This window comes from Emydura macquarii, unplaced genomic scaffold (assembly GCF_026122565.2).
Source record: "Emydura macquarii macquarii isolate MOO-44397 ecotype Brisbane River unplaced genomic scaffold, CSIRO-AGI_Emac_v2 contig_1119, whole genome shotgun sequence".
In the NCBI taxonomy this organism is placed as follows: domain Eukaryota; kingdom Metazoa; phylum Chordata; order Testudines; family Chelidae; genus Emydura; species Emydura macquarii.
In genome coordinates, this window is record NW_027131256.1 from 21,447,365 (window position 1) to 21,470,912 (window position 23,548).

The 23,548-nt window shown below is 47.4% G+C and overlaps 1 protein-coding gene across 3 annotated transcripts in view; it reads left to right on the plus strand.

Moving 5' to 3' along the window:
• Nucleotides 1-23,548, plus strand: part of IGSF3 (immunoglobulin superfamily member 3) — a 156,662-nt gene that overhangs the window by 121,156 nt on the left and 11,958 nt on the right. For all 3 annotated transcript variants that reach the window (XM_067546306.1, XM_067546309.1, XM_067546308.1), the window contains one exon: nucleotides 20,091-20,501. In XM_067546306.1, the coding sequence (XP_067402407.1) occupies nucleotides 20,091-20,501 (411 nt within the window). The remainder of the gene's footprint in view (nucleotides 1-20,090; nucleotides 20,502-23,548) is intronic.

The window sequence follows — 23,548 nt, forward strand, 5'->3', positions numbered from 1 at the left end:
CCACTTGCTGGTAATCCCTTCCTTTTGTCTTGACACCCATGCTGTTATCCTGACTTGTAGTAAGTGTCTTATTGTTGGGGCTGCTCCAGAGGTCAGGTAGGCGACTCTACTCTTCTTAGCTCATTTCCCTGGGAAGCAAGCTTAATTGGAGATGGTCCCTGAATAAATATGCCTCTCTGTGATGCAGCTGTGTGTGAGTGAATCCCTGGTAATGCTTTCCAGGAAGAGAAACCTACGTCACAGCACACACCGCGGAGATTTAAAGGCCAGCGAGAGGCCTTGCGTGATGGAACCACCACCTCCTCACTGGAGTGCCTGAAGCTCTAATGGTGCATTAGTGGGCATATGAGATGTGTGTCTGTGATCTGAGCCCCACCCCATCTCCTAATTGAGGCCAGAGCTTTGCTTGGCAAACCACCCCTATGCAAATCATAATTTTGGTCTAATAAGCATTGTGTAATGTTTATGGGTTCGTGGCCCATAGGGGAATAAAGGGAAGAAGGGAGTATCCCTTCTCTCCCATTTCCTCTTGCTAAGCTCCCCGGTGTCAATGTTGCATTCTCTTATGCATTTCATTTCCGTGCCTCAGGCAGCCTCCAAGATACAAGCTGCCTCCGTAAACGCTGCCTTCAGCCACACCAGTTTATGTTGTGGTTCTGTTGATGCTTACAAAGCTAAATAGGGTTGGGTCTTGCTGGTTCTTTGGCTGGATGATCTCCAGAGAAAGTCCAGGTGCCACCAGTGGTGCAGGTGATTCAGTAGGTAGCCCTCCCTCTTCCTTCAGTCAGGACTTAACGAGTGTCTCACCCTGCTGCTATTGAGACCTGTGCTGCTGAGGTGCTGGCTTTCAGATGATAGTAAGACAGAGACCTATGGCTACATATGCGCAAGAGAGAGGGCATCAGCCACACTGTCCAGGACAAATCCAAACCCAAGTAAATAATTCTGTTTTCCAAATGCAACTGGATAGCATATTCTTTTTTAATATGATGCTGCTTTTTATTGAAGTCTTATCTATGAATCTACTATATGACTGCTGCATGCCTCCCCAGAAGGGACTGTATGCAGTGACGGGTGTTGTGATCAACGTATAAATAAGTCTGTAAAGTGTTTTGAGGTGAGATGCTATAGAAAGGTAAGAGATCAGCAGTGTGCACTTGAGGGGATACAGCTGAAAGCCAGGCAGTGTGCTGTTTGAATCCGGCTGCTGCTCAGGTCTTGACAGACTCAGGTACCGTGTATGTGGCTGCAATGGTAACCATTCAGAAGCAGGTAGTAATGTCAGGCATTGTGATCCTGCCCACAACCAGTACCCTGCAAGCCCACAGTGGGGCATTGGATTATTGCTGACAGAGGTAAGAATGACACCTACTAAATCTGCAATGCTCGGAATGTTCCTGGGATGGCTCCAAACCAGTTAGTGCACAGGCCCCGCCCAATTTCCTTCATGAGAGCTAAGAAGATGAGGGAGGTATCGCTTTGTGTAGTTATCACTTTCCAGATGCCAGGCTTCCTCGGTGTGGCTTGCAGCAGCCAGTGTATGTAAACAACGAAAGCAGAATACACACATGCATGTGGGGCTCTACCGTGGTCAGAAGGTACTGTTTTCTCTTCTGTTAGCTTGGTATTCCAGTTCTTGTCCCAGCTTTTTTGGTGCCTCCCTGACTTTATGTTGCAGGAATATTTGATCTTCATAGATGGTTGTAAAAACGGCAACATATTATCTGATTGAATCTCAGCTTTATTACAGAACATTTCAACAAAATGTAGGTCACATAACTGGTAGGCAGCTGTCTAAAGTGGCCAAGAGGTAACACGCTGAGCTGTCTACCTGCGGAAGCCCAATGCCTTTAAACACTAACCCAATCTCACCTTTGGAAGGAACTAGCAATGATTCAGAAACAATGCATGCAGCTTTCGAGGGCAAAAGTGGGTGCAGCTAATTGGCAGCGTTAAAACAGGTCTGGAAGAGAGGCCTGAATACGGAGAGGTTATGAAACTTGGAACCAGAGTTAGCTATCCATGTCAGTATGGGCTCCACCCTTTGCACAATGACCCGCAAGGACATGGAGACCAGGTATAAGTTTAGTATGGCTGCCCTGAAGAGAAGAGGGGCAGAACAAATGTGTTGGCTGTGAGAGAGATGGGAGACAGCGTGTGAGAGTATATGGAGGAAGTTGTTAGTGCTAGTAGAAGCTAGGCAATGCGGTGCTAGTCTTCTGATGGCGGGTGAGGGGTTGTCAGTAGCATCAGTAGTATTAGAGAGGGCTGGTACCACCTCAGGTTGGTAATTCTGTTTAGGCTGAGGGCTCTTCTGCACTCTAGGCTGCATTCCCAGGTCAAGTGGAAACTGCCATGAACTCCTCTGAATGGCCTGCCTACTTCTGCAGGCCTCTGTGATAGACTCAGCGCAGTGACACATCACGGGAAATCTTGTTCTGAGAGCTAAAGTAACTGGAGGGTTGCATACCCGTGCATGCACTTGGCATATGGGCAAGTAAAGCGAGCAGGTTAAGATGCTAGATAGCTCTCTGAGAGAGGAACAGGACCTGTAAGGTAATGCAGTCTGTGCACTGGCGGGTCATTCTGCAGACCAGAGTTCAAATCAGTCTAATTCTGGCTTCTGTCAGAGCCTAGATGGACCACTGGGTGGATCCACTATGGCAATTTCTAGGTTGCCAGTGATGATAACATTTCCCTCATTTCCTCCCAGTTCTCAAGGCTCCCTTTGTTTTCCTGTGGTCTGAGCACACTTATACATTGGATGGGAAAGAACAATAAAACAAGACAATTCATGCCAGCTCCTCCCCCGAAGACAGCATGCAGTGCTCCTGACAGCTTTAAAGCTCTGTCTGAACTTGAAATGAGCCCTAAACATGTACATGGGGATTTCACCTGTGGGACTTTCCTCTTGTCGCTGGCTCTCTCCTGCTACTGAAACGTGTTCTCTCTGTCCCTGAGGCAGGTCTCGTAAGGTGCTGGGTCCCTGCCCCACTTCATAAAGTCACCATCTTCTCCTTTATGCGCTCACTTCCAGTGCCTCCACCTCCGTCTAGCTGGGAAGGAAATGATAGCTAATCCCCTCTGACAGCACTGCCACCCTGGCCAGCAGGTGATGGTTCAGGGCAAATTCATCCTTACAGAGCCCAGGCTCAGTAGTTCTTTGTCACACTTGAATCCCGTGGGTTTGAAAGGGAGAGAGGACTTAAGTGTCCTCGTGAACCCCAGTGACCCTCCTAGAGGGTTGAGCTCCTGGACCAGCTAGATGGGCTGAGGAGACTTGCATCAGATGAGCCTACTCCACTTTGATCCTTTTTCTTCGTGTGGCTTTGAAGGTGAAATTGTCGAGACCAAGCGTCCTGCTTGCAGGAGCAGGAGGGATGTGTGTATAGACTTCTGGGTGAGAGAGGAGATTGGGGACGGGCAAGGCGGAACTCGAGGGCTGAGCTGGTAGACACAGGAAGTGCCGCCCCATTCCCATTGCTTTGTCAAACTGCGTCTTTCTGCCAAATTTTTGGCAAAGGCAGCTGTTGATAGAGAGTGCGACGTTTGCGAGCAGCACGCAGATGTGACGCGTCTATGAGATTCAGACAAGGACAGCAGATAGTCTCTGTCAGTGGAGTACATGATGGCTGGCTGCATTGCAGTCTGTACAGGCTAGGACATTTGAATATGACTCTTGGCAAGAAGTTTATCAGCAGACTTGTGGTGGTATTAAATTGCCACAGTCCTTGTGTGCATTAACACACTTACCTTTCTCCGCTGCGGCTCACGTCCTTTGGCAGAGGGCCTTTTTGGCTCTGAGAGCACCCAGGACTCGAGTATCAGGAAGTGTTTCTTGCTATAGATCCATACAAATCAGGGCTGTGCCACGAACTGTGGGACTAGCCCAAGTGCTAGCACTCCCGTCCCTAGTCACTCAAGAGTGTGTGCACACGGCTAAAGGCCCTCTGCTCTCCTCTTAGGAAGGGAAGTTCTGAGCCAGCCCGGCAGCCAGGGTAAGAGCCCCTTCAACCAGAGGGAAGAAATGGGGGCCATTGGGAATTTGGGCCAGCTCGGTGAGCATCCTGTGGGGACATCCAGGCCAACAACGCTAAACTGTAGGAAGGCTGGCAAAGGCCACAGGTTTAACCAGGAACTTGTTTGAGAAGGGGGTCGGTCTGCAGAAATGGCCAGTGACTTTACCTTCATCTCATCTACACAGCCTCTTCTTACAGGCTCCCAGCGAACGTGAGCTCAAGTAACCTATGCCTTCTTGCACCCCGTTCTTGCACGGCTGTGCTCAGGCTCCCTGATGCCAGCTGCTTTCATTTAACTATACTAGTATCTAGATGCCGGTGGTAGTAAAACTCTCTGCTTTTCATCCATCCAGAATCAGCTGCCTGATCTCACCCCCATGACCCTGCGCAACACAATGGACTAGGAAGTGCTATTGCTATTTGTGGTGTGTGTCCAGGGGTCGCTGAAGTCAAAAATCATAACTGGTGTCCTTTGCCTTCTGACAGCCGCACATGCCCCTTTCCACCACTGTATTGGACATGGAGACCATAATAAGCGTGGGCCATTAGCCTCTAATAAAAGTGCAGCAGCATTTGCTTCTGTGGATTGATTGTTACTGTCCTCCTCTCCTGCCCTTCCCATTTCCTCTCCCTCCCCCCTCCTGTCTGGGCCTGTCTGTTCTTTCATGACTAATCCTGAAGCAGGCACATGAGGTGATTGCAGCTCCTCCTCTATACATTTCCCCTTTTGCTTTGGTTTTGACAGTAATGAACGTGGGAGGGGAAGGGGGGCAGAGGAGGAGGATAATGCAGCAGTCTCCAGGAGTCCCTGACTTCGCAAGCCTGTCCCTGGCAGATTGATTGACCTGGGAGCTGTCAAGCAAACAAGACAGCCCGGCTCTTCATTAGAGCATTAATTAGCAGCCAGGGGCTCTCTGGAGGCTGCCTCATAAAGTTTAGTTTATTAGGACCTGTCAGGATGAACCCGTCAATGGGTAGGGGAGGCTGTTCAGCTGAACTAAAGAAAAGGGAAGCAAGTCCATTAATGTTACTTTGAGAATATGCTTCACAGTGACGAGCAGTGCTTTGTCTTTATGAGGAATCCTGGGATAGGTGCGGACTACTCCAGCACTGCTACTGTACTAATAGTTTGCCTTCCTATAGTGTGTCTTTCCGAGGCAACGAGTAACTCTTAATTGGGGAGGGGGGAGCGCGGGATGAGACGACTTGACTTACACGTTGCCTCTGAGTCTGAGGATGCTTGTCTGACTTTATACTCAGCAATTAAACAAGAATATTAATTAGCTTGAGGACAAGCTTAATTCTCATTGTAGAACATCGTATTAACAGCTCATCATGGGTCATTTGGGCTGAAAAAACAAGCAGCTTATATTGTATCAATACACATTAATGACTGTGAGCATCTACAGCTTTCATTAAAATCACTGAAATAATGATTTCTGTTTAAATAGCCAATTATTTTTAAATGTGAAATAGATTTTCCAGTTTAAATACTGTAACTTTCCACAGTATAAGTCACTTGTAAATAGTTTTTGCCTAAAGAATTCATTTTAGCTGAAGAATTGAAAGTTCTTAACTCGAAGTGCATTTCCCTCAGCAGCAGCAGCAGAGCCCAGAGTTCCAGGGCAGCAGCGAGCCACTCATGGCAGCTGGGCTCTGCGGGCAGGGGCTGATTCCAGGGGGCATCACGGGCTGGTGCCGGGCTCCTTTGGGGGAGAGGCAAGAGAGCGTCGGGGCGCAGCTCGCAGCTGTGCCACTTACCCTGCCTGGTGAGCGTCCGGCCATGCAGAGGCAGCCCAGCTCATGGAGCAGGACAGGGAGGGTTGCCAGGCAGCTGGCCAGTGCCCCAGCTCCCACAGCGTGGAGAGCCAGGGTCCAAGTGGACCAGGCAGTTCCCACCAGCTTCTGATCTGCCAGCTCCTGCTCTGGCAGGAAGTGACGGTTTGAAAACCTCTGTGCTAAATGGAAGGCAGAAATCTTGGGGGGGAGGTAGGTACATGACACCCCCCTGGTATCTTCCCCCATGCACTGCCTCTGGTGTCTTTCATCAGAAGCTCTCAAAGCCCTTTACTTTCATACTTAAGCGTCCCCTCACCCCATCCCTGTGTGGCAGATGGATACAGTCCCTGTCTTACAACTGGGAATGCTGAGGCTTAGAGAGGGCAAATGACTGGTCCAGCCTCACACTGAGCCATTTGCAGAGCTGGGAGGAGAACCCAAGAGTCCTGGTTCCTAATCTCCTCCTAGTCAGTGGCTATGATCCCTCCACCTTGACTGTCACTTTTAATGCTTGAATGCTTTTGAAATTATTTTCATGAAGCAGCCGCACAATTTCCAGACTGCTGCTCTGGAGCGCTGCAGAAACCAGTGGATTTGCCACCAAACTGAGATCTTGTTCGCCATGGAGTACAGTGCGAGGGGACTTGGGCTTAAGTCTCTCCATACATTCTTTCCAGAGTTGCCATCTGTGGGACTTTGTGCTATGGAACAACTTCACAATTCAGTGTGATGAGCATAATCCATAAGGAGTAATCTCAAGCCCTCTTACCATAACTGAGATCAAGACTGGATACAATCTTAATTCTGCTGCTATTTTGATCTTAAACCAATTTTACTCTGTACAGAAGTGCCCCTTCCTCACTTTTAACTCCTTTATTCTGAAAAGCTGCATGCAGCAGTGCACATGCTTCAGTGGAGAAGGGGTTAAAGGGCACTTTAGCAGACCCCTAATTCTGAATGCCAGGACAGCGGAAAGGGGCTGATTAATGGTGACTGTAACTATGCTGCAGAATGGCCTTCTCTCTGCTTGATGGCTCAGGGCCTTGCTCCTTTCCCTTAATCACTGGAGTAATAAAACCACCTGTCCTGCCACAGAGCTGCTGCTTCTTGGTGACCTTCACACTTAACAGCCAAAATAAAACAGTTGAGCCTCTGTGCAACTCATGACTGTCTGCTATCACAGCCCATTGGTAAGAGAACAAAATCGGAGGTCTTGTGTTCTCTGCCAACAGTACAAGAGTTTTCTTTTTTTCCGTACCCCCCATCCTCTGCCGCAACTGCTCACACGCCATCTGGGGCAGCGTCCCTGCTCTGACTCTCTCCTGCCTCTCCAGATTCCTCTCTTCTCTCTGGCTTAGGACCCCCTATGTTCTTTCCCCACAATGATGCATCAAACCCTGTTTCTTGCACCCCTGGCCATCTCCCCTCTGTACTGGCATTTGCTCCACTTACCTGTTGGGCCCTTTTTCCTCTCTGCCCTCTCTTTTCTGCAGGTGCTGCTGGTAGGATATGCTATAATCCACAGACTTTCCTTTGGGTTGATAGATGCAAGCCCAAATTCTGCCCCCAGATATGTGTTCAGAGACAGTGTAGTCAAGTGTCTAGGGCACTGACCTGGGACTCTGGAAACCTTGTTCTATTCCTGCCTCTGGCCTTCTGAATGATGTAGGCAATTTGATTTCTCTGTCTCAATCGATTTCCCCATCTGTAAAATTGGGATAATGATTTATCTGCTTTGCAGAATACTTTGAGATCTAATTGTGAAAAAGCGACATAAGAGCTAGGTAAAATAAAGTTATGGTAACAGTAAGAGTGCATGGAGCTTCCATTGATTCAGTGGGAGTTTGGAGAACACGTTAGGAGGCTGAGCGCCAAAATTTTGTCCTTTAATGTCTAGGAACCATCTGGGATATTTTATGAATAAATCAGAGTTCTTAGGGCTAGAGGGGCCCTACACTATGTCACTTAAATCCATGCCCTACTTGGCTTTTTGCAGGAACTCTAGCTCCTCTGGTGTTTGTCTGGCTAAAACTTAGGGATTTCTAGGGACTTGGGTTCTACCATTTAATCCAGAACTTGCTTCCATTCTCAAATTGACTTTTTTTTGTTGTTGTTGCTATTTAAGCTAATTTTTTTCTCTTTTAATTTTCTTCTCATTGTTATCTAATGGGCAGTTTTTTCTCCCCCCTCTCTACAGCATGTACTCACAGAACCAGAATCGTGCCTCCCTGTAGCCTCCTTTATCACAGGTTGTGATATACTTAATTCCTCTAATCTCTTCTTGTTTCTTTCCTCTCCATGCTTTACCATCCTCATTTCTCCCCATATCACTTCTCAGTTATTGTGTGCCAAATACTTGGCACTGTCCGTCTTCAAAGTGTTTGAGAAACATTAATCCGTAGAGCCCCCACCGAGTGTGAGATAAAGTTCACATCCATTTTACAGATGGGGAAACTGAGCAACAGAGGTTGTGATTTGTCCGGATGCCATGCATTAAGGCAGTGACAGAACAGAGACTAAAATGTGAGTCCTAAGTCCCAGGTGTTATATTTTCTAAAAATGAGGCCACAAAGCTTCCACTCACAAGCTGTATACTAGGATACACCAGCTGTTGTCTAACAGTGCTGTGTAAAAGGAACGGTCTCTTTCCCTTGTTCTAATGTGCTCCCCCTCTACATGCAGTGCAGATTTGTATTTGCTTTTTAATCACTATGCCACATTGACTGTTCCTGTCTGTTACCCTCTCTTTTGTTCTTCTGCGCAGATGGTCTATGTATTTTTCACCCTTTTCTTCAGGTCAGTGCTGAACTTCCTGGCAGTGTGACACCAGTTTCCTGCCTGTTTGAATATTGATTTGACACACTGATTCACAAGTGATGCAGATGGTTTTACTCTTCAGCAAGACAGCTACCTGCCATGCTAGGCACAGAAATACCAATTGTAATGAAAATTGTTTAAATAAGAATTTCACTGTTTTTCCCGGTAGCGAGTTCTTTTTACCCTGTGAACTTCAATACCTCTGTGCTGAGTAAAATCAATTACTGCAATTTTCCTTTTAAAGCTGTTCTAAGGCATTGGTTCATAATCAAGTGTAAAGGGTGGATTTTTTTTCCACTTTCAACTGAAGCATCTGACATTAGTCAGAGGCTAGATACTAGACTAGCTGGATCTTTGCTCAATTTGGCTGTAGCATCTGATCCAAATTTTTTTTAAAATAGGTGTCGCAGTTCAGAACAACTGCACCTATATTCTCACTCTATAGTCCAGCAAGGTTACCCATTCTCTGACTTCTGGCTCCCTGGACCGTCATCTCTCTTGGGTGGAGATGCGCGTTTCACTCCCCCCCCGGACCAGAGTATTTCCAGGTTGCGAAGTTCCCTGATTATACTGTGAATTCACCAGCAGAGTCAGACGGCCTAAGCAGGCCCGCGTTGCCTTTCTCCTCAGAGACGGTTAACAGGGCAATTGCCACAGTTATAAGCTGCCATAGTTAAAAGTTACCACGCAACACTTCCTATGCAAGTCAATTTATTCTTAAGGTATAAACATTACACAGAAAACATATTAAAAACACTGAAAGAACCTACATACATGCTAATCAGCTTACCGGAGAGTCCCCTGAGCGATCTCCAACCTGGGTTCTGGCAGGTTGTGGTCACAAGTTCATGGCCTTAGCTCAGAACTAGCACCCCCATGAACAGTTTAGTCCATTTTTATGCAGTTTGGGCGTCTTTGATCTGGAGCTTGCCGGAGCAGGTAATTATTAGACAATGGGGGTCTCTTCTCAGGTCATGGCTTCAAAAGAGTGGGTTTGGAGTGGAAAATTTGCATTTCCCACTTCATATGGATTGTCCCAAACAGTTCTTTGAAATTCCTAATACTTTCCAGCGATTGCATTAATCAGTCTCCTAGAGAAGCTACATACAATTCCACAATAACGCATACGCAATTGCATTTTTAATACAATGGAGCCAGGTATTAATTCTTACTCAGTAAGGTTTATGTCAGTTCCATAAGATTTGTCCAGGATATTGTCAATCTGTCACAATAGGTCCTATTTGGGCTCCAAATCCATGTTTAAGTTCATAGCAATGAATCTAGAAGCCTAATTTTAGGCAGCCATTTAAAAAACAAATACTGGCTTTTGATCTCTTTAGTACAGTAGGAAAGCAGGGTACTTGATTCAATGGACCTTTGGTTTGTTCCTGGGTTCCTATGGTGACCAATTTCCTGATAAATGTATTGTGGAAAGTTACATATATGTAGGGTTTTGTTACATGTTCTAGATGCCTAACTAAATGATTTACCAAGCCAGCAAAATCAAGGAAACTTACCTGAGTGGCAGTAATAGAAATCCTGCAGACTTATTAGGCCAGGAGGGTGGAACCATGTAGGCCTGGTCTACACTCAAAAATTAGATCTACCTAGCTACATCGCTCAGAGGTGTGAAAAACTTTGCACCCTGAGCGCCATAGTTAGGTCGACCTAACCCCCAGTGTAGAAGCAGCTAGGTCAATGGAAGAATTCTTCCATCGACCTAGCTACTGCATCTTGAGGAGGTGGATTGCCCACATCAACAGGGTAAAGAACCTTCTATGAATAGAGGAAGTGCCTACATTACAGTGGCGTAGCTGCAGCTATGCTAATATAGCATATATAGCATAGATGTAGATCTCTCAGCTCCTAAACTATTTCTATAATGGTGAATTGTTCTCTTAATTATGGGAAGGTGAATTCTCTAACCAGCACCAAAATTCCAGCTTCTATTTGTCAATCCATCTGTAAGCCATGTAAAGCCACATTTGCAAAAGAAGTTTCTGAAATCTCATGTATATTTGGGTGTGCAAATCAAATAACAGTGCACACAAATCGGGTAGTCAGTTACCTGCTTTGTGTGTATGCAGACTTTGCAGGCATCTTTTGGAGCCCCAATAAAACCCCTAACCATTAATGAACTATCTCCAAAATGAAATAGGCAGGTTTGTTTGGATGAGGGGGATGTAACTTGCTCTTTGTGCAGAGTTTTTAATTAAATGTTTTTTCCCTTTTTGCCAGTGCTGTTTGTTTGAAACCTTTTTCATGGGTCATTGATTAAATAACTCAGAATTGGAGTTTTATCCTCTGCAGCCAGCTGACAGAGACAGTCTCTCTTCCAGCTTTTCCATCTCCATATTTTAATTTACAAGTGATCAGTGAGCCGTATATTGTTTTCTGATGGCAGATACAGCTTGTGCTGGGAATCATCTTCCATGGTCTCTATATTATGTTTATTTCAGGTTTTGACATGACATGAAGGCTTCTGTTTTTAGTGGGTGAGGGTTAATTTATGTGCAGTTTTCAAACTATAGTGGTCCAAAACACGGGGGGATTCCAATGGATGTGTGGCTGGTGTGAAACATAGGGGAAATAGGGGGTGGATCCTGAAATACAAATAATGAATCCTTCCCCAAATCTGTGATTGCTTTCAAAGGTCTGTACAACTAAAAGTGACATCTATATTTTACATAAGGAATCAGCTCTGGTCAGGACAGCACTCATTCTGCAGGATTCTTCCAGGATATGATGGGTTTGGGGAGGAAGGGAGAGGATATATTAACTTTGCGGACCCTTCGCACCAAAGATTGAGAAACCTGGAAGTTTAAACTGTTCTTGTCCAAACTGTTGTGACACTAAATATAATGGAAATCAATTGACTTCTGGAAAATTGCCAGTGCTGATGGTAATTCTAAGGCAGAGGTTTGGATAGTTGGGGTTTTGCTGTGTGTTTAGGCGATTTTGGTATTTATGGACATAAGTATTTGACTCATGCTGACTGTATTGAGCAGGCAGCAAGGTTTGCAGAGTGCAACATGCTGCCAAAAGCAGGTGTGTGTCTGTCAGTCATTAATTCTCTGTCAGGGAAGTGGGATGGATCACTGTTCCCTCCTTTCTGTCCTATCCTAGCAGTTCCCCGTGACTATGGGATTGCCAGAGCTGCCCTTGGGGCTCGCAGGTATTATTTATGCTGCATATTCAGAAATATTGTTGTGTTGTAGGGAGAAGCTTTGTGAATCTGAAGGGTAAAGAAATGTTAGAGATAAAATGAATAAGGGACCAACTGGAGAGACAGGCAAACCCAGGCACTCTGACCAAATCATGGTTAAGAGGGGCCTCATAAAACGTATAAAGGGAACCTGGGATGGTACCAGGTGAAAACGAAGCGCCAGTGCTGTTCTACTGATAGAGGGGGCTATCACTCCTGTGCAGCACAGTCTGAAGGGTGCCAGCCCCATTGCCTCCCAAGGAGAGGGAAGAATCAGATAGGATGGAGAAGAAGGGAGCAGTAGGGCATATTACTGAACTAACCGAAGGCTCTGTCTGTTAGGGGAAAAGGTGCAGATTCATCTCTCTCTGGACAAAGGTTATGGCAGTGACTCCCCTGGTTATATAATATAATATATAAGACTGTTTATATAGCCAGGCAGAGGGAAAGGTATGCTGTGCTGTTTCTTTAAATCAGGAACAGGCTAGGCAGAAAGCAATGTGAGGAAGGTTCTAGGCAGAAGATCTACATTGAAGTAGACACAGGACAGCTCTTTCTGTGATTCTTTACCACTGTCTCATGACACTTACTTGTTCCGCATCTATCTGCCTGGATGACAGCTCATTATGTAGTGGGACCTAGGAGATATTGGGCTTCTGTGAGACCCTGCGATGTTACATCAACAGGAACCGTGGGTACTTGGCACTTCTTAGGATCAGGCTCCAGGTACCTGAGTTGTCTCTGCACCAACAAGGTGCATGAGGAAGAAAACTGGAATTAAAAAAAAAAAAAAAAAATTGTTACCCTGTAGTAAAAGTAATGGAAATACAAGGTGTTTCTCTTAGTGAGATCACACAGAAGTGACTCCTGTGCAGTACGGAGAATGATTCTGAAACGAGCACTGCTTGAGGTCTGTGTAGCCAGTCAACTACCTTTGTGGATCTTCCGTCTTCCTCTTGTGTGTGCTGGACTGCACAATGGGCAACAACTGAAAGATCCTCAGGAAAGAGGCCTTCTTACCTTTCCATGGAGCTGTTCTTCCCAGTAATTCAATCATGTTGGCCTATTTGCAGGCAATAATTCATTGTTATAGGAACACTACAGCAAAGTGACAAGTTAATAACGGCAGTAATAATAGCAGGCAAAGCCTAATGCTATTTCCTCTTCTCATGTGCTCATCGTACCAGTCAGCCGCCCATGTTGGCTAATGCAATTTGCAGCATTGCTAATCCAGTTTCAGCAGGAATTGTGTTCTATTAAAAGAGAATAACAGTACCAGGCACAGTGCTGCCATGTTCCCTGCATCTTGGGGGAGATGGCTCCAGCGTTGACATCTCTGTCTCTGCTTCATTGTGATTCGGAGAACCTTCTTCTGCTTCCTGGCCCCTCCTTTGTCCTTAGGTGCCCCAACCTGACCACCCCTTCTGCTGTCATTTCCTTCCTTTACGCTTCTCCTTCATCTGTTCTTAATTGCCTTCTTCCCTGCCAGCTAATTCAGTGGATTTATATCCTCCTTACCCACCCCTCTTCCTGCTGCCTGTCCTGGGTCAGGAACTGTCTCAGGTACTTATCTGGCCCCCATTACTGTAGTACCTGAGTGCCTCACCAGGTAGGGATGTCCCATTATTCCCATTTTACATGTGGGCAACTGAGATACAGGGACACGTGAGTGACTTAGCCCAGGTTTGTGCCCAAGCAGGGAACTGAACTCAGGGCTCTTGAGTCCCAAGCTAGTGCCCACTGGACTGTCCTTCCTCTCAGGAGGAACTGACAGGGAGAAGGTGGGTTCCAGTGGGAGTGCCTGTCTGCAGTACTGGGAGCTGTCTGGCACTAGTGAGGGTGGTAACCCTGCAACGCCCACCTTGGACACACACAACCTGAGCAACGGCTCAGGATGGCCTTGCAGTTCTGGGAAGCCCCATTGCCGCAGGATCTGATACGTTGATCTTGCGTGACAGTCTTCTTGTAGAACTGGCTCAGAGAGTCCTGTCCCTGAGCCAGGGACTCTTATCAGGAGGCAAGTCACAGCCCGTTTTCCTTCCCACCCTTTCCAGCCGTCCGCAGCCTGTAAATCACCCTTTACGATCCACTAGCCTAACTCTTTTAGGAGAAGGGCAGCTCCTAAAACAATCCTATTTGCAAAAATTAAATCTTGAGCCTGTTGGGGTATCAAGTATGTGTCATGCAATGGCACACCCAGTGGTGGATCGACCTTTTATCAGCATATAGTGCGCAAGCCCTCTTTGGTTTTGTTTCCCCTTCTACCCTTTCCCTCTCTCACGTCAAAACAGCCAAATTCTGTCAGAGGCTTTTAAAACTAGGGCAATTGCTGGGAAACTTTGTAATATTTCATAAGTTCTCTCCGGGAGAGACTTTCTGCAGAAGCTCTCCTCAGAAGGTGACATTCTTCAAAGGCGGCCCTTGACTCCTCTCCCCTCCCTACGCAGATGAGCGCTCTCCCCTGGGACTCCTTGGGCTGCCCTTGGCAGTACTTGCACTTCCTGAAAATTCACCACATACACACAGCTTTGCATTTCTTAGCTGACTACACTTCCCCTCCCCCTTCTATAAAAGAGAAGGCTCTGCTGGGAGTGTTTACAGCCATGTTAATTATCTTGGTTCCTAGAATTTTTGATAGAAGAGCAAAGTCTCCTGCCTGCCCGCAGTGGGGCTTTGCTGTTAATTTTTCTTGGGAGCGACAAGGGGAGGGCCTTCAACAGCCGTACAAAGAACTGCTCTGATAGGTCACCTTTATGCAGCAGTTTTTATCTGCAGATTTCAAAGTGCTTTACAAAGACGGGTAAGTGCTGTACACCCATTTCTGCAGATAAGGAAACTGAGGCACAGAAATAAAGTGACTGAACCAATACAGAAAATCAGTTTTAAAAAAAAAAGCTGTCAATTGAGTCATCTTTCCAGCCTCTCTCGCTGCAGTTACCAGACTCATTGCCTCCTGAAACAGACGTGCCCTATGTATATTTGTGTTTATATCCATTACACAGTGGCCTCAGCTGAAAAGGGAATGGTTTCCAGTTCTGTGGTGTGTACATATGGTTCATCTGCAGCCATGGTCACCTTGAGTGTGTGATTCTGCGGGTCAGGCCTGATCATACAGCACCGAGATGGGAGGTCTGCAAGGAAAGCACAGGGTGTTTTAGGAAGCTGCGAGTCGATGTTGAAGCAGTGCCCAGCATGGCAGTAATATAAGGGCACCGTGCTGCTGGAGGCGTGTCTCTTGAATGAGCCATGAGAAATGCTGACCTCTTGTTCTTATCAAAGTTCCTCTGCCATATTCTTCCCAAAAAGAGGGATGTTAAACCTTGGTGTCCTGGCCAAATTCCCATATGGGTAATTACCCGTTTAACCTCCCTGAATTCCCTCTGCAGCTGCAGTTGGATAAATTTATTCAGTTGGATAAAGTTACAAGGTTAGTCCTGTGTGTGTAGTGCTGCTTTGTGCTGTTAAATAGCTATTGTGTTCCACCCCAGAACTAAGTAGCTTGTGTTTGACAGCACACAGCTGCAAAAAGTCAATTTAACACGCACGTCACACACTCTGCACTGTTGTGCCTGGTCATTGGTGGTTAGGAAACCATGCTAGCAGAACCAGATTTAACAATGATGGATTTAATACAGTTTCATTTTAACCAGTAATAGCGCATGAAGTTACCATCCTCTGTACTCACTTCCTCCAGGGAATCCAAGAGACACTGCGGAGACCGGGTTATGGTTTGCAGTTCATCTGGACAATACCTTCACCTGTTTCCCAGTGATCACTGAACAGATATTCTGGGGCCTGTTAAGAGAAGTTTGGTCTCTTGACAGCTTAGCAGAGAATGCTATCTAGCTATGTGTCTCCATATCACTGCGCCCTCCATCCACGGTGTTTTACCGTGCAGCCCCTGTGCATCATAATAGCCCAGGATAGGCTGCATCAATCTAGAATTCTAGAGCCAAATCCCAACCCCCTTGTTGTCTTTCTGTTCAATCTCACGTTGAAGGAGTGGGAGTTCTGCCTGAGTAAGGACTTTGAGACTTGGTCTATGGAGGATACAGTGCCTGAGACCTCTGCTCCCTTGTCATACCCACGTGAGCACTAGCTCAGGCCAATACAACTACCATGTCTCACAAAGACATCTAAAGATGAACTGTAAAGCCACAAAAGAACTAGCAAAGCCCAGATCTGTATTGCAACAATCTCCCTGCCCCTGCTTGACTGAGCTAGGACTCCCGAGTACTGTGTGCCACCACTTCTGTCATCCCTCTCAGTTATGGCAGAATTTAAACATTAGGAAAGGTATTTTAAGCCCTTCTGGGTACAAAAAGGGCCTTGTGGCTATTGCCTTATGCGCTGCTGTGGTGGTGGCTGATAGGAGTGGAGATGATCAGAGCAGTTTCTCACTTGGTAACGTAGGTGTAATAAACCCCCTCGATGCTTTCTGCTTTCTATCCAGCATGTAGGGTAGAGGGCTTTATCATCACGTCAGAGATAGCACCAAGCTGCTTCTTAGCTCTCTGCCGGATGCTGGAGCTACTTGTCCGGCCCTTCAGACACACACCTCAGAGTATACCTGCCAGTCTGTAATGTGTACAGCTTCTAGGTTATGGGAGGGGAGCAAGAAATGGCTCTGCTGCTTTCTAAGGGCATGTCTATACTGGAAAAATAAGTTGTGTTGTAAGACGTGTTTGCTAACATGGAAGCTGTGCTGTACCCAGGGCTGAGCTGGTCTCAGAGCAGGCTTACATGAACTGATGGTACAAACTCCTGTGTCCTGTCTACACTACAGCTGCTAGTGGTGGAGCTGCACTACTGGGCACCAGTGATGAAATACAGGTCACAGTTTTGCCAGTATAGATGAGGCGAAATAGAAAAAGGTGTTGGGGTAAGCAGGAACAACCACTGTCTGGGCTGCTCTGGTGCTCCGTAATATCAAGTTGTGTGTGTGCTGAGAATCGCTGTGTATTTTGGTCTGGGAGTGCACTCTTGCCACATCAGTGGAATAAATCCTGCCCCTGTGAGATATGTCTATTACCCAGGAGCACCAGGCTTAAAAATATCCTTTCTCTGTCCTTTCAGCTCCCATCCCTTTGAAATGCTGTAATGTGGGAAGAAAATTAGGAGGGATTCTTAAAAATCTCTTTCCTATTTTCCATGTTTCTAGATATAGATACAGTATACGCCCAGGGCATGTGTATATAGATACAGTGTGCCCCCACAACACACAGCATGTGTATATAGTGCATTTTAATAGATATAAGCTAGCACCTTAACATATACAGTTGCTATAGCAACTGCGGTTTCCTTAGCAACAGTTGCAGAAAATAATCCTGTACCAATTAAAAATAAACTGTTGGAAAGGGGCTGAAGGGGGAGAAATATAACTGCTGAGGTTTGCCTTCCTTCTTTATTGGTTTTTATCCCACTGGAGGACTGGTTAAAACTTGAAATAACCTGTTCCCACCTAGAATGAGCCAAGGAAGCGAAGTGGGTCTCGGTGTAACCTGCTTGGTGAATTGGGCTTAGAGGAACACAGCAGCATGGGCCTAAACCTCTCCATTAAGTCAAAGTCCCCAGAGAGGAAAGCTGGAGACTATTGCTTCCCCCTGCCCCCGCTCCCAGTGTGCCATTCCATAACACAGCTATCTCATCTTTATTAGCATACTGATTAAAGCCAAAGGCAGTACAGGCTCCAGGGGAACTTTAATGTGATACCAGGCTGCATAACTTCAGATGTTGTCTGGGAGCAGGAAAGTGTCATTGTCATGGGAGCCTCTTCCTTCTATTTGATGCTGTTTGCATGTACCCTTTCACTCCCCCCTTCCACCTCCCCCCCAGCCTCTTCCACACACACATTCTGCCTGGCTGGCAGGGCGATTGAGATGACAGAATTCACTGGCAGTTTGGTGAAGTAAAAAGTAATGCAAAATGGAGACCCATTGCCCCCACTGAGAGAAAGAGAGGAAACCCGGTCGCCCACTAATAAATAGAACTTGTGGGACAGATCCTCCGCTGGTGTGACTCTGCACAGCTCCTTTGATCTAAACAGAGCTCTGCCAACTTGCTCCATTTGAGAATCCAGGCCTGTCTTTCTGGGATGTCTCTTCTCCCCAGAATGCTTTGTAAACTTCAGCGATAGATTTACAATCTGCATACCAAATCCCTTCTCCCAGCACAAAAATGCCGTCTCTTCTGGAGAAACACAGCAGCAGTGTTACTGTGTACAGCAATGCTACACCGCTATTCACGAGGGGACCCGCAGATCATCACTAGGCAACAAAAACTTCAGGTGAAATTTAGGTAGAGAAGAGATGGTCATTTTGGACCTGGCTACCAGGGTTAACACCCTGACTCTCAGGACCATTACATGACCAGTGGCACTTTTCACAAGCATCAGGAGCAGCATTTATCAATCTGATCTGAAAGATGGCACTTGCAGTAGCAAAGAAAACTGAATGCTGCAGAACCACTTCAGTGTTGACTTGGAGAGTAAGATGCCACCTGCCAGAAGCATCAACACTCAGTCCCTGCAGCACCTGGAGGTCTCCTATCTGAGTACTTATGAGTCTGACCCTGTTTAGCTTGTGTGGTCTGATGAGATCCGGTAGTGCCCTCAGCGTTGAAACTTCTAACTATGGGGCCTAGGTTCCCACATCCTCTTCCTCTCCCCATCCACTACTTACTTTATCCCAATCCATTTCCTATGTCAGAAATTTTTTGGTGGAAGCTCTCTCCCAGTTTCCTAGAATGGGGAGGAAGGGAGATGGACTGGGTCAGAGTTGCCTGGACATACTTGTGTGTCTACTCAGATCCTGCTCCTCACTTCAAATCTTCATTCAGTGGGATCTAAGGCATACCAAATCCCAGACAGCCCCAAAATTGCAAGGGCACTGGTACCGTCATAAAGATGTAAACACATTGAACTATTTTGTTTGTGTTACAGTAGCTCCTAAAGGCACCAGTCAAGGATTAAGACCAATTGTATTAAACATAGCCCATGCACATACCCTAAAAAGACTGTCACTCCATGCTTCTTGTTTCAGCATAGAGAGAGCACCAGGGTTTTAAACCCATTGTCACCCTGTTCAGAGCAGATCTAAACACAGTGGCTAAAATACCAGAGGGTGCTAGGTTCCGCATACACTAGTGCAGCCGCCTTTGCTACCACTGCGGGAGCTGAACTGATGGAGGTAATGGTGGGGAGTTGAGAGAGTCACGGTCTCTATGATTTGTTCAAGGTCATACAACAACTATGTGGCAGAACTTGGCACAGAAGTCCTGACTCCCGGCCCTGGGCTCTGACTGCTAACCAGACTGTACCTCCCTTCTCTTCCATTCCAGCCGAGTGTCTGTTTCTCATATTGCTCATGTTTTAATGTCCATATTTATCTGGTTCCAAATAGCTTTTAAAAAGCTTTCTGTTCATTGAGAGGAATGGGGTGTGGCAGGGTGATTTTTCCAACACTTTTCTCACTCACAAGCTATGTCTAGACTGAAGGCGGCAAATCCGCCGCCCTCACATTGACTTATCCAGATCGATTGAGCGGAAGTGGGGGCCCGCTCAATCGACCCCGAAATTGACGCTATTAATCCACCACTGCCAGGTGGAGTAATGCTGCGTCGACGGGAGTGCATTTCCCGTCAGCGCAGCGAACTGAAGATAATGCGGGAAGTAGAAGTTAGGAAGTTGACAGGAGATACGCAAGCTACTGTATGTAGCTTGCGTATCTCCCGCTGATTGCTGCTGAATTTGGCGGCAGATGTAGACATAGTCTCACTATCTGCAGAGGACTTTCTGCCAGGCTGGGTCAGCAGCATGGAAGTTTGCTCTGGAAGAGTTGGAAAAACAAGTGTTCATTTAACAAAGGCAGCCCTAGGGACTGAGGAATCTGGAGTCCCTGGAGAACGAATGATGTGTGTGAATCCTCCTGCTAGACTGGGTGCTTAGAACCAGGATGGATTAAGCCAGGGTCTGTCTAAGGGGGCCTGAGGCACCTGTGAGAAACCAAGCCTCTCACTGAGGGAGCTGCGGGGAGGATTCAGGAGTTCATGGAGGTGAAGGAGGAAACTGGGAGGTCTCTAAATTCCTGTGGATTGAGGATCCTATTTAGCCTCATACAATGAGATCACAGAGACTGGATGAGACTGCCTGTGGGGGGAGGGTTGTGTCTTTTTTTTTTTTTTTTTTTTTTTTTTTTTTTAACTGTCGGGTTTTTTTTCCTCTGGGTTAATGACCTACTGCTTCTCATCCTCCCCCGTTTCCTTCCTCCTAGTGACCAAGCTGCAGGTCAGCAAATCAAAGCGGAGCATCACTCTGGTGGAGAACAGGCCCATCCCTCTGAACTGCTCGGTGAAATCGCAGACCAGCCCGGACTCTCACTTTGCTGTGCTGTGGTATGTCCACAAGCCATCCGATGCCGATGGCAAGCTCATCCTGAAGACAACCCACAGCTCTGCTTTCGAGTACGGCACCTATGCCGAGGAGGAGGGGCTCAGAGGGAGGCTGCAGTTTGAGAGGTCCTCCTCTGGGGGACTCTTCAGCCTTACTGTCCAGCGGGCGGAGATCAGTGACAGCGGCAGCTACTACTGCCATGTGGAGGAGTGGCTGCTCAGCCCCAACCATGCCTGGTACAAGCTGGCAGAGGAGGTGTCTGGGCGAACTGAGGTCACCGTCAAGCAGCCAGGTAACAGCAGGGCATTCCCATGGCAAACCCGCTTGGAGACCTCTCCCCTGCAGCTAACTCCACCCAAGAGCTGCGGCTGAACTAAATCTCGTCCGCACTAAAGTTTTGCCCAGTGGAGCTAAATCCTTCTCCCCTTCCTCCCGCTCCCCCGCTAACCCTTGTCCCCAAGTTGGACCCAGTCACATCTTCCTCGCTTCACAGCCTGGTCCTTTGCCCCCAGACTGGAAGCCAGGCTTCTCTTCCCGCTTTGCCAAACATCTCCCTGCTTGCTGCGTGCTCTTGGAATGTGCCTCGCCTCCTGGCGGGAGTGCTAGAATCTGGAAAGTCTCTCGGTTCAGGCTGGGATGATGTGTGTTTAGCAAGCAGCGCAGGTATTCCTGCAGAAAGGGCATTCGTTCCCCACTGTGCATAGACAGCTAGTAGGCTCCACACCTGTTTCCTTCAACCCATGTACATGCTAGGCTGGAGTCAGTGAAACATCTCAGCCTTCCTCTGTCACGCTGGAGCTCAGAGCTGCTGTCACCCGTCCTGCTGCCAGTCCAAGAGGTGTCACGTTCACAGCCTGAGTCTGTTTTACTTTCAGCTGTATCATCCACATTTGTGATGCCGGTCTCCTCCCTGACTGATCGGTTTGCAAATTGAGCAGAACTCTGCAGCTTTCCCTGCCATGAGGGAGCGAGTGACACAGGCCAGCCCCTCCCTGAAGCTTCCCCCTTCAAATGGGGACCCTGTCCTCAAGGGCTGTTCTCCCTCTGCCACCACATAGGAGGAAAGCCCACACGGGTTCAGGAATGAAAACAGACAGCTGGGATAAGGAATGTGCATGGGGATGTATTTTACCATCCTTCTGAGCTTTAAAGCTGTGTTAAAGGGAGGAGGTAAAGAGCTCTGTGTAGTGTGTCATGCAGCGTGCCTGTTCCCACAGCAGGGCCCATGTGAGCCTTGCATGGAAATAAGGAAGTGTGATCTCTCTCTCCAGGCATATGCATAAATCCATGTAGTCCTTTGAGAACTGGCTGTTTTCCACATAGCTGGCGCCTGAGAATGGAGTTTTGCAGGAAACTGGCTAAGGGACACCATGCTGGGATTGGGGATGTTTGCGGAAGTGGGGTGGGCAGTCGTATTGCCTGGTACAAGTCTTGACCTGCATTGCTTCCCTAGCTCCCGCTGTCCATGGCCTGCACTGTCCTTGCAACCCTTTTCCCCACGAATGTTTTGATTTAGCCATTGAGTCATTAACCAGCAAAATGGAAACTGCCACTGGGAGCATGTGTCTGAAGGGCTAGGGAGAGAAGTTGGATTGGGTGTGAGTCAGGACATAGCAGAAGGGAATCTGCCATGAAGAGGGAGGTGTGGACAGACTAAGGCATTTTACATTCTGTTGAAAGCAGAGGATCGATTTTGAGGGGAGGAAGTGGGATCAGCAGCTCTGGTGGGGTGAATCTTTCTGGAGAAACGATTGAAGATACCTTCCGTTGTCTGTGGCTTTGTCTTGACAAGGAAAAGTGGTCAAGTTTAGGTGGATCTTAGCTAGCACATGACAACTCTTCCTATGTTAATGTTAAGTAAGAGTGTACCTCCTTCAGGGGCCTTGCAGGAGCAAAGAGGGATTCTGTTTGAGACAGTCTCATGCAGCTGGAGTGGCAACTAGGTGTGTGCGCCTGGGAGAGCTCTGCATGCAGGCCTCTTTCATATACAGTTTAATTTTACTCTGTGCTGATGCCCCGGCGGGAATGGGGAAAGAGAAATCTGCTCTGCTGGTGGTTTCCATGGCAGGGGATGACATTGGCAGAGGTGGGAAATGGAGGAAATAAGGATAACTGAATTAATCAGGGTCCTGCCCCTCTCCACCAAAGCTGTCACCAACCACAGATATGCAGGGGAGGAGGGCTGTTTATAGGGGGGGAGTCTTTAACGGCTGGCAGCTTCTCCAGCCATAGACTTTAAGGTCAAAAGGGACCATTATGATCATCTCGTCTGACCTCCTGCACAACACAGGCCACAGAACCTCACCCACCCACTCCTATAATAAACCCCTAACCTCTGGCTGAGTTACTGAAATCCTCAAATCATGGTTTAAAGACTTCAAGGTACAGAGAATGCCCCAGCAAGTGACCCATGCCCCATGCGTCACAGAAAGGCGAAAAACCTCCAGGGCCTCTGCCAATCTGCCCTGGGGGAAAATTTCTTTCCCAACCCCAAATATGGCGATCAGCTCTGAGCGTGTGGGCAAGACTCACCAGCCAGACACCAAAGAAAGAATTCTCTGTAGTAAGTCAGAACCTGTCGCATCTAACGTCCCATCACAGGCCATTGGAACTACTACTACCACTAGTCGTCAAAGATCAGTTAATTGCCATGTTTCACTCCAGAGGCATATTATTGGTGCCTCCTCCTTGAGGAGGAGCCTGCCTTGCCCAGGCAGTTCGAGGACTCCAGCTTCCCGTGGGTGTGAAGAACGCCCTGTGGGGATGACTGCAGCTGAGAAAGAATGTAGCATAGGTCTATGGTAGGAGGAGGGAAAAGCGCAAGTGGGAGGCAGGTCTACAGAAGGATAATATCATGCAGATGAGGGGCTCAGGTCATAACCCTGGTCTGGTAATCAGTCCTTCAGCAGTCTGGGCCTATGCAAAACAGAGGCAGTTAGGCTGTACTACTGCTGTAGGATATCTCCAGCCTCTAGGTGTTGCCTTGTCTATTTACCCAGGCCATGAAATATCACAGACTAGAGTATATGGCTCGAGGGCCAATTGGTCACCAGACCCAGCAGTTCACAGCACTGCACAAATCCTCAGACTCTGGTCCAGAGAAGTATAGATTTCAAAGGCTGGTTGAGGGGGGTCACGTGCATGAGGACCTGTGTGGGATGCGGGGAGGAAGGTTGTTACTCACTTTTGTCTCTACACCCCTAGACCCCTATGCCACTCAGTGTTGTGGGAGACCCTTTAGCACCCATCTCTGTTCTATAGTGACAGGGCATCTACTGTATCAGAGAAGCTCAAACCCTGCCCTTAATGAGGGTTTGCATTGGAAGCTTGTTAGAGGTC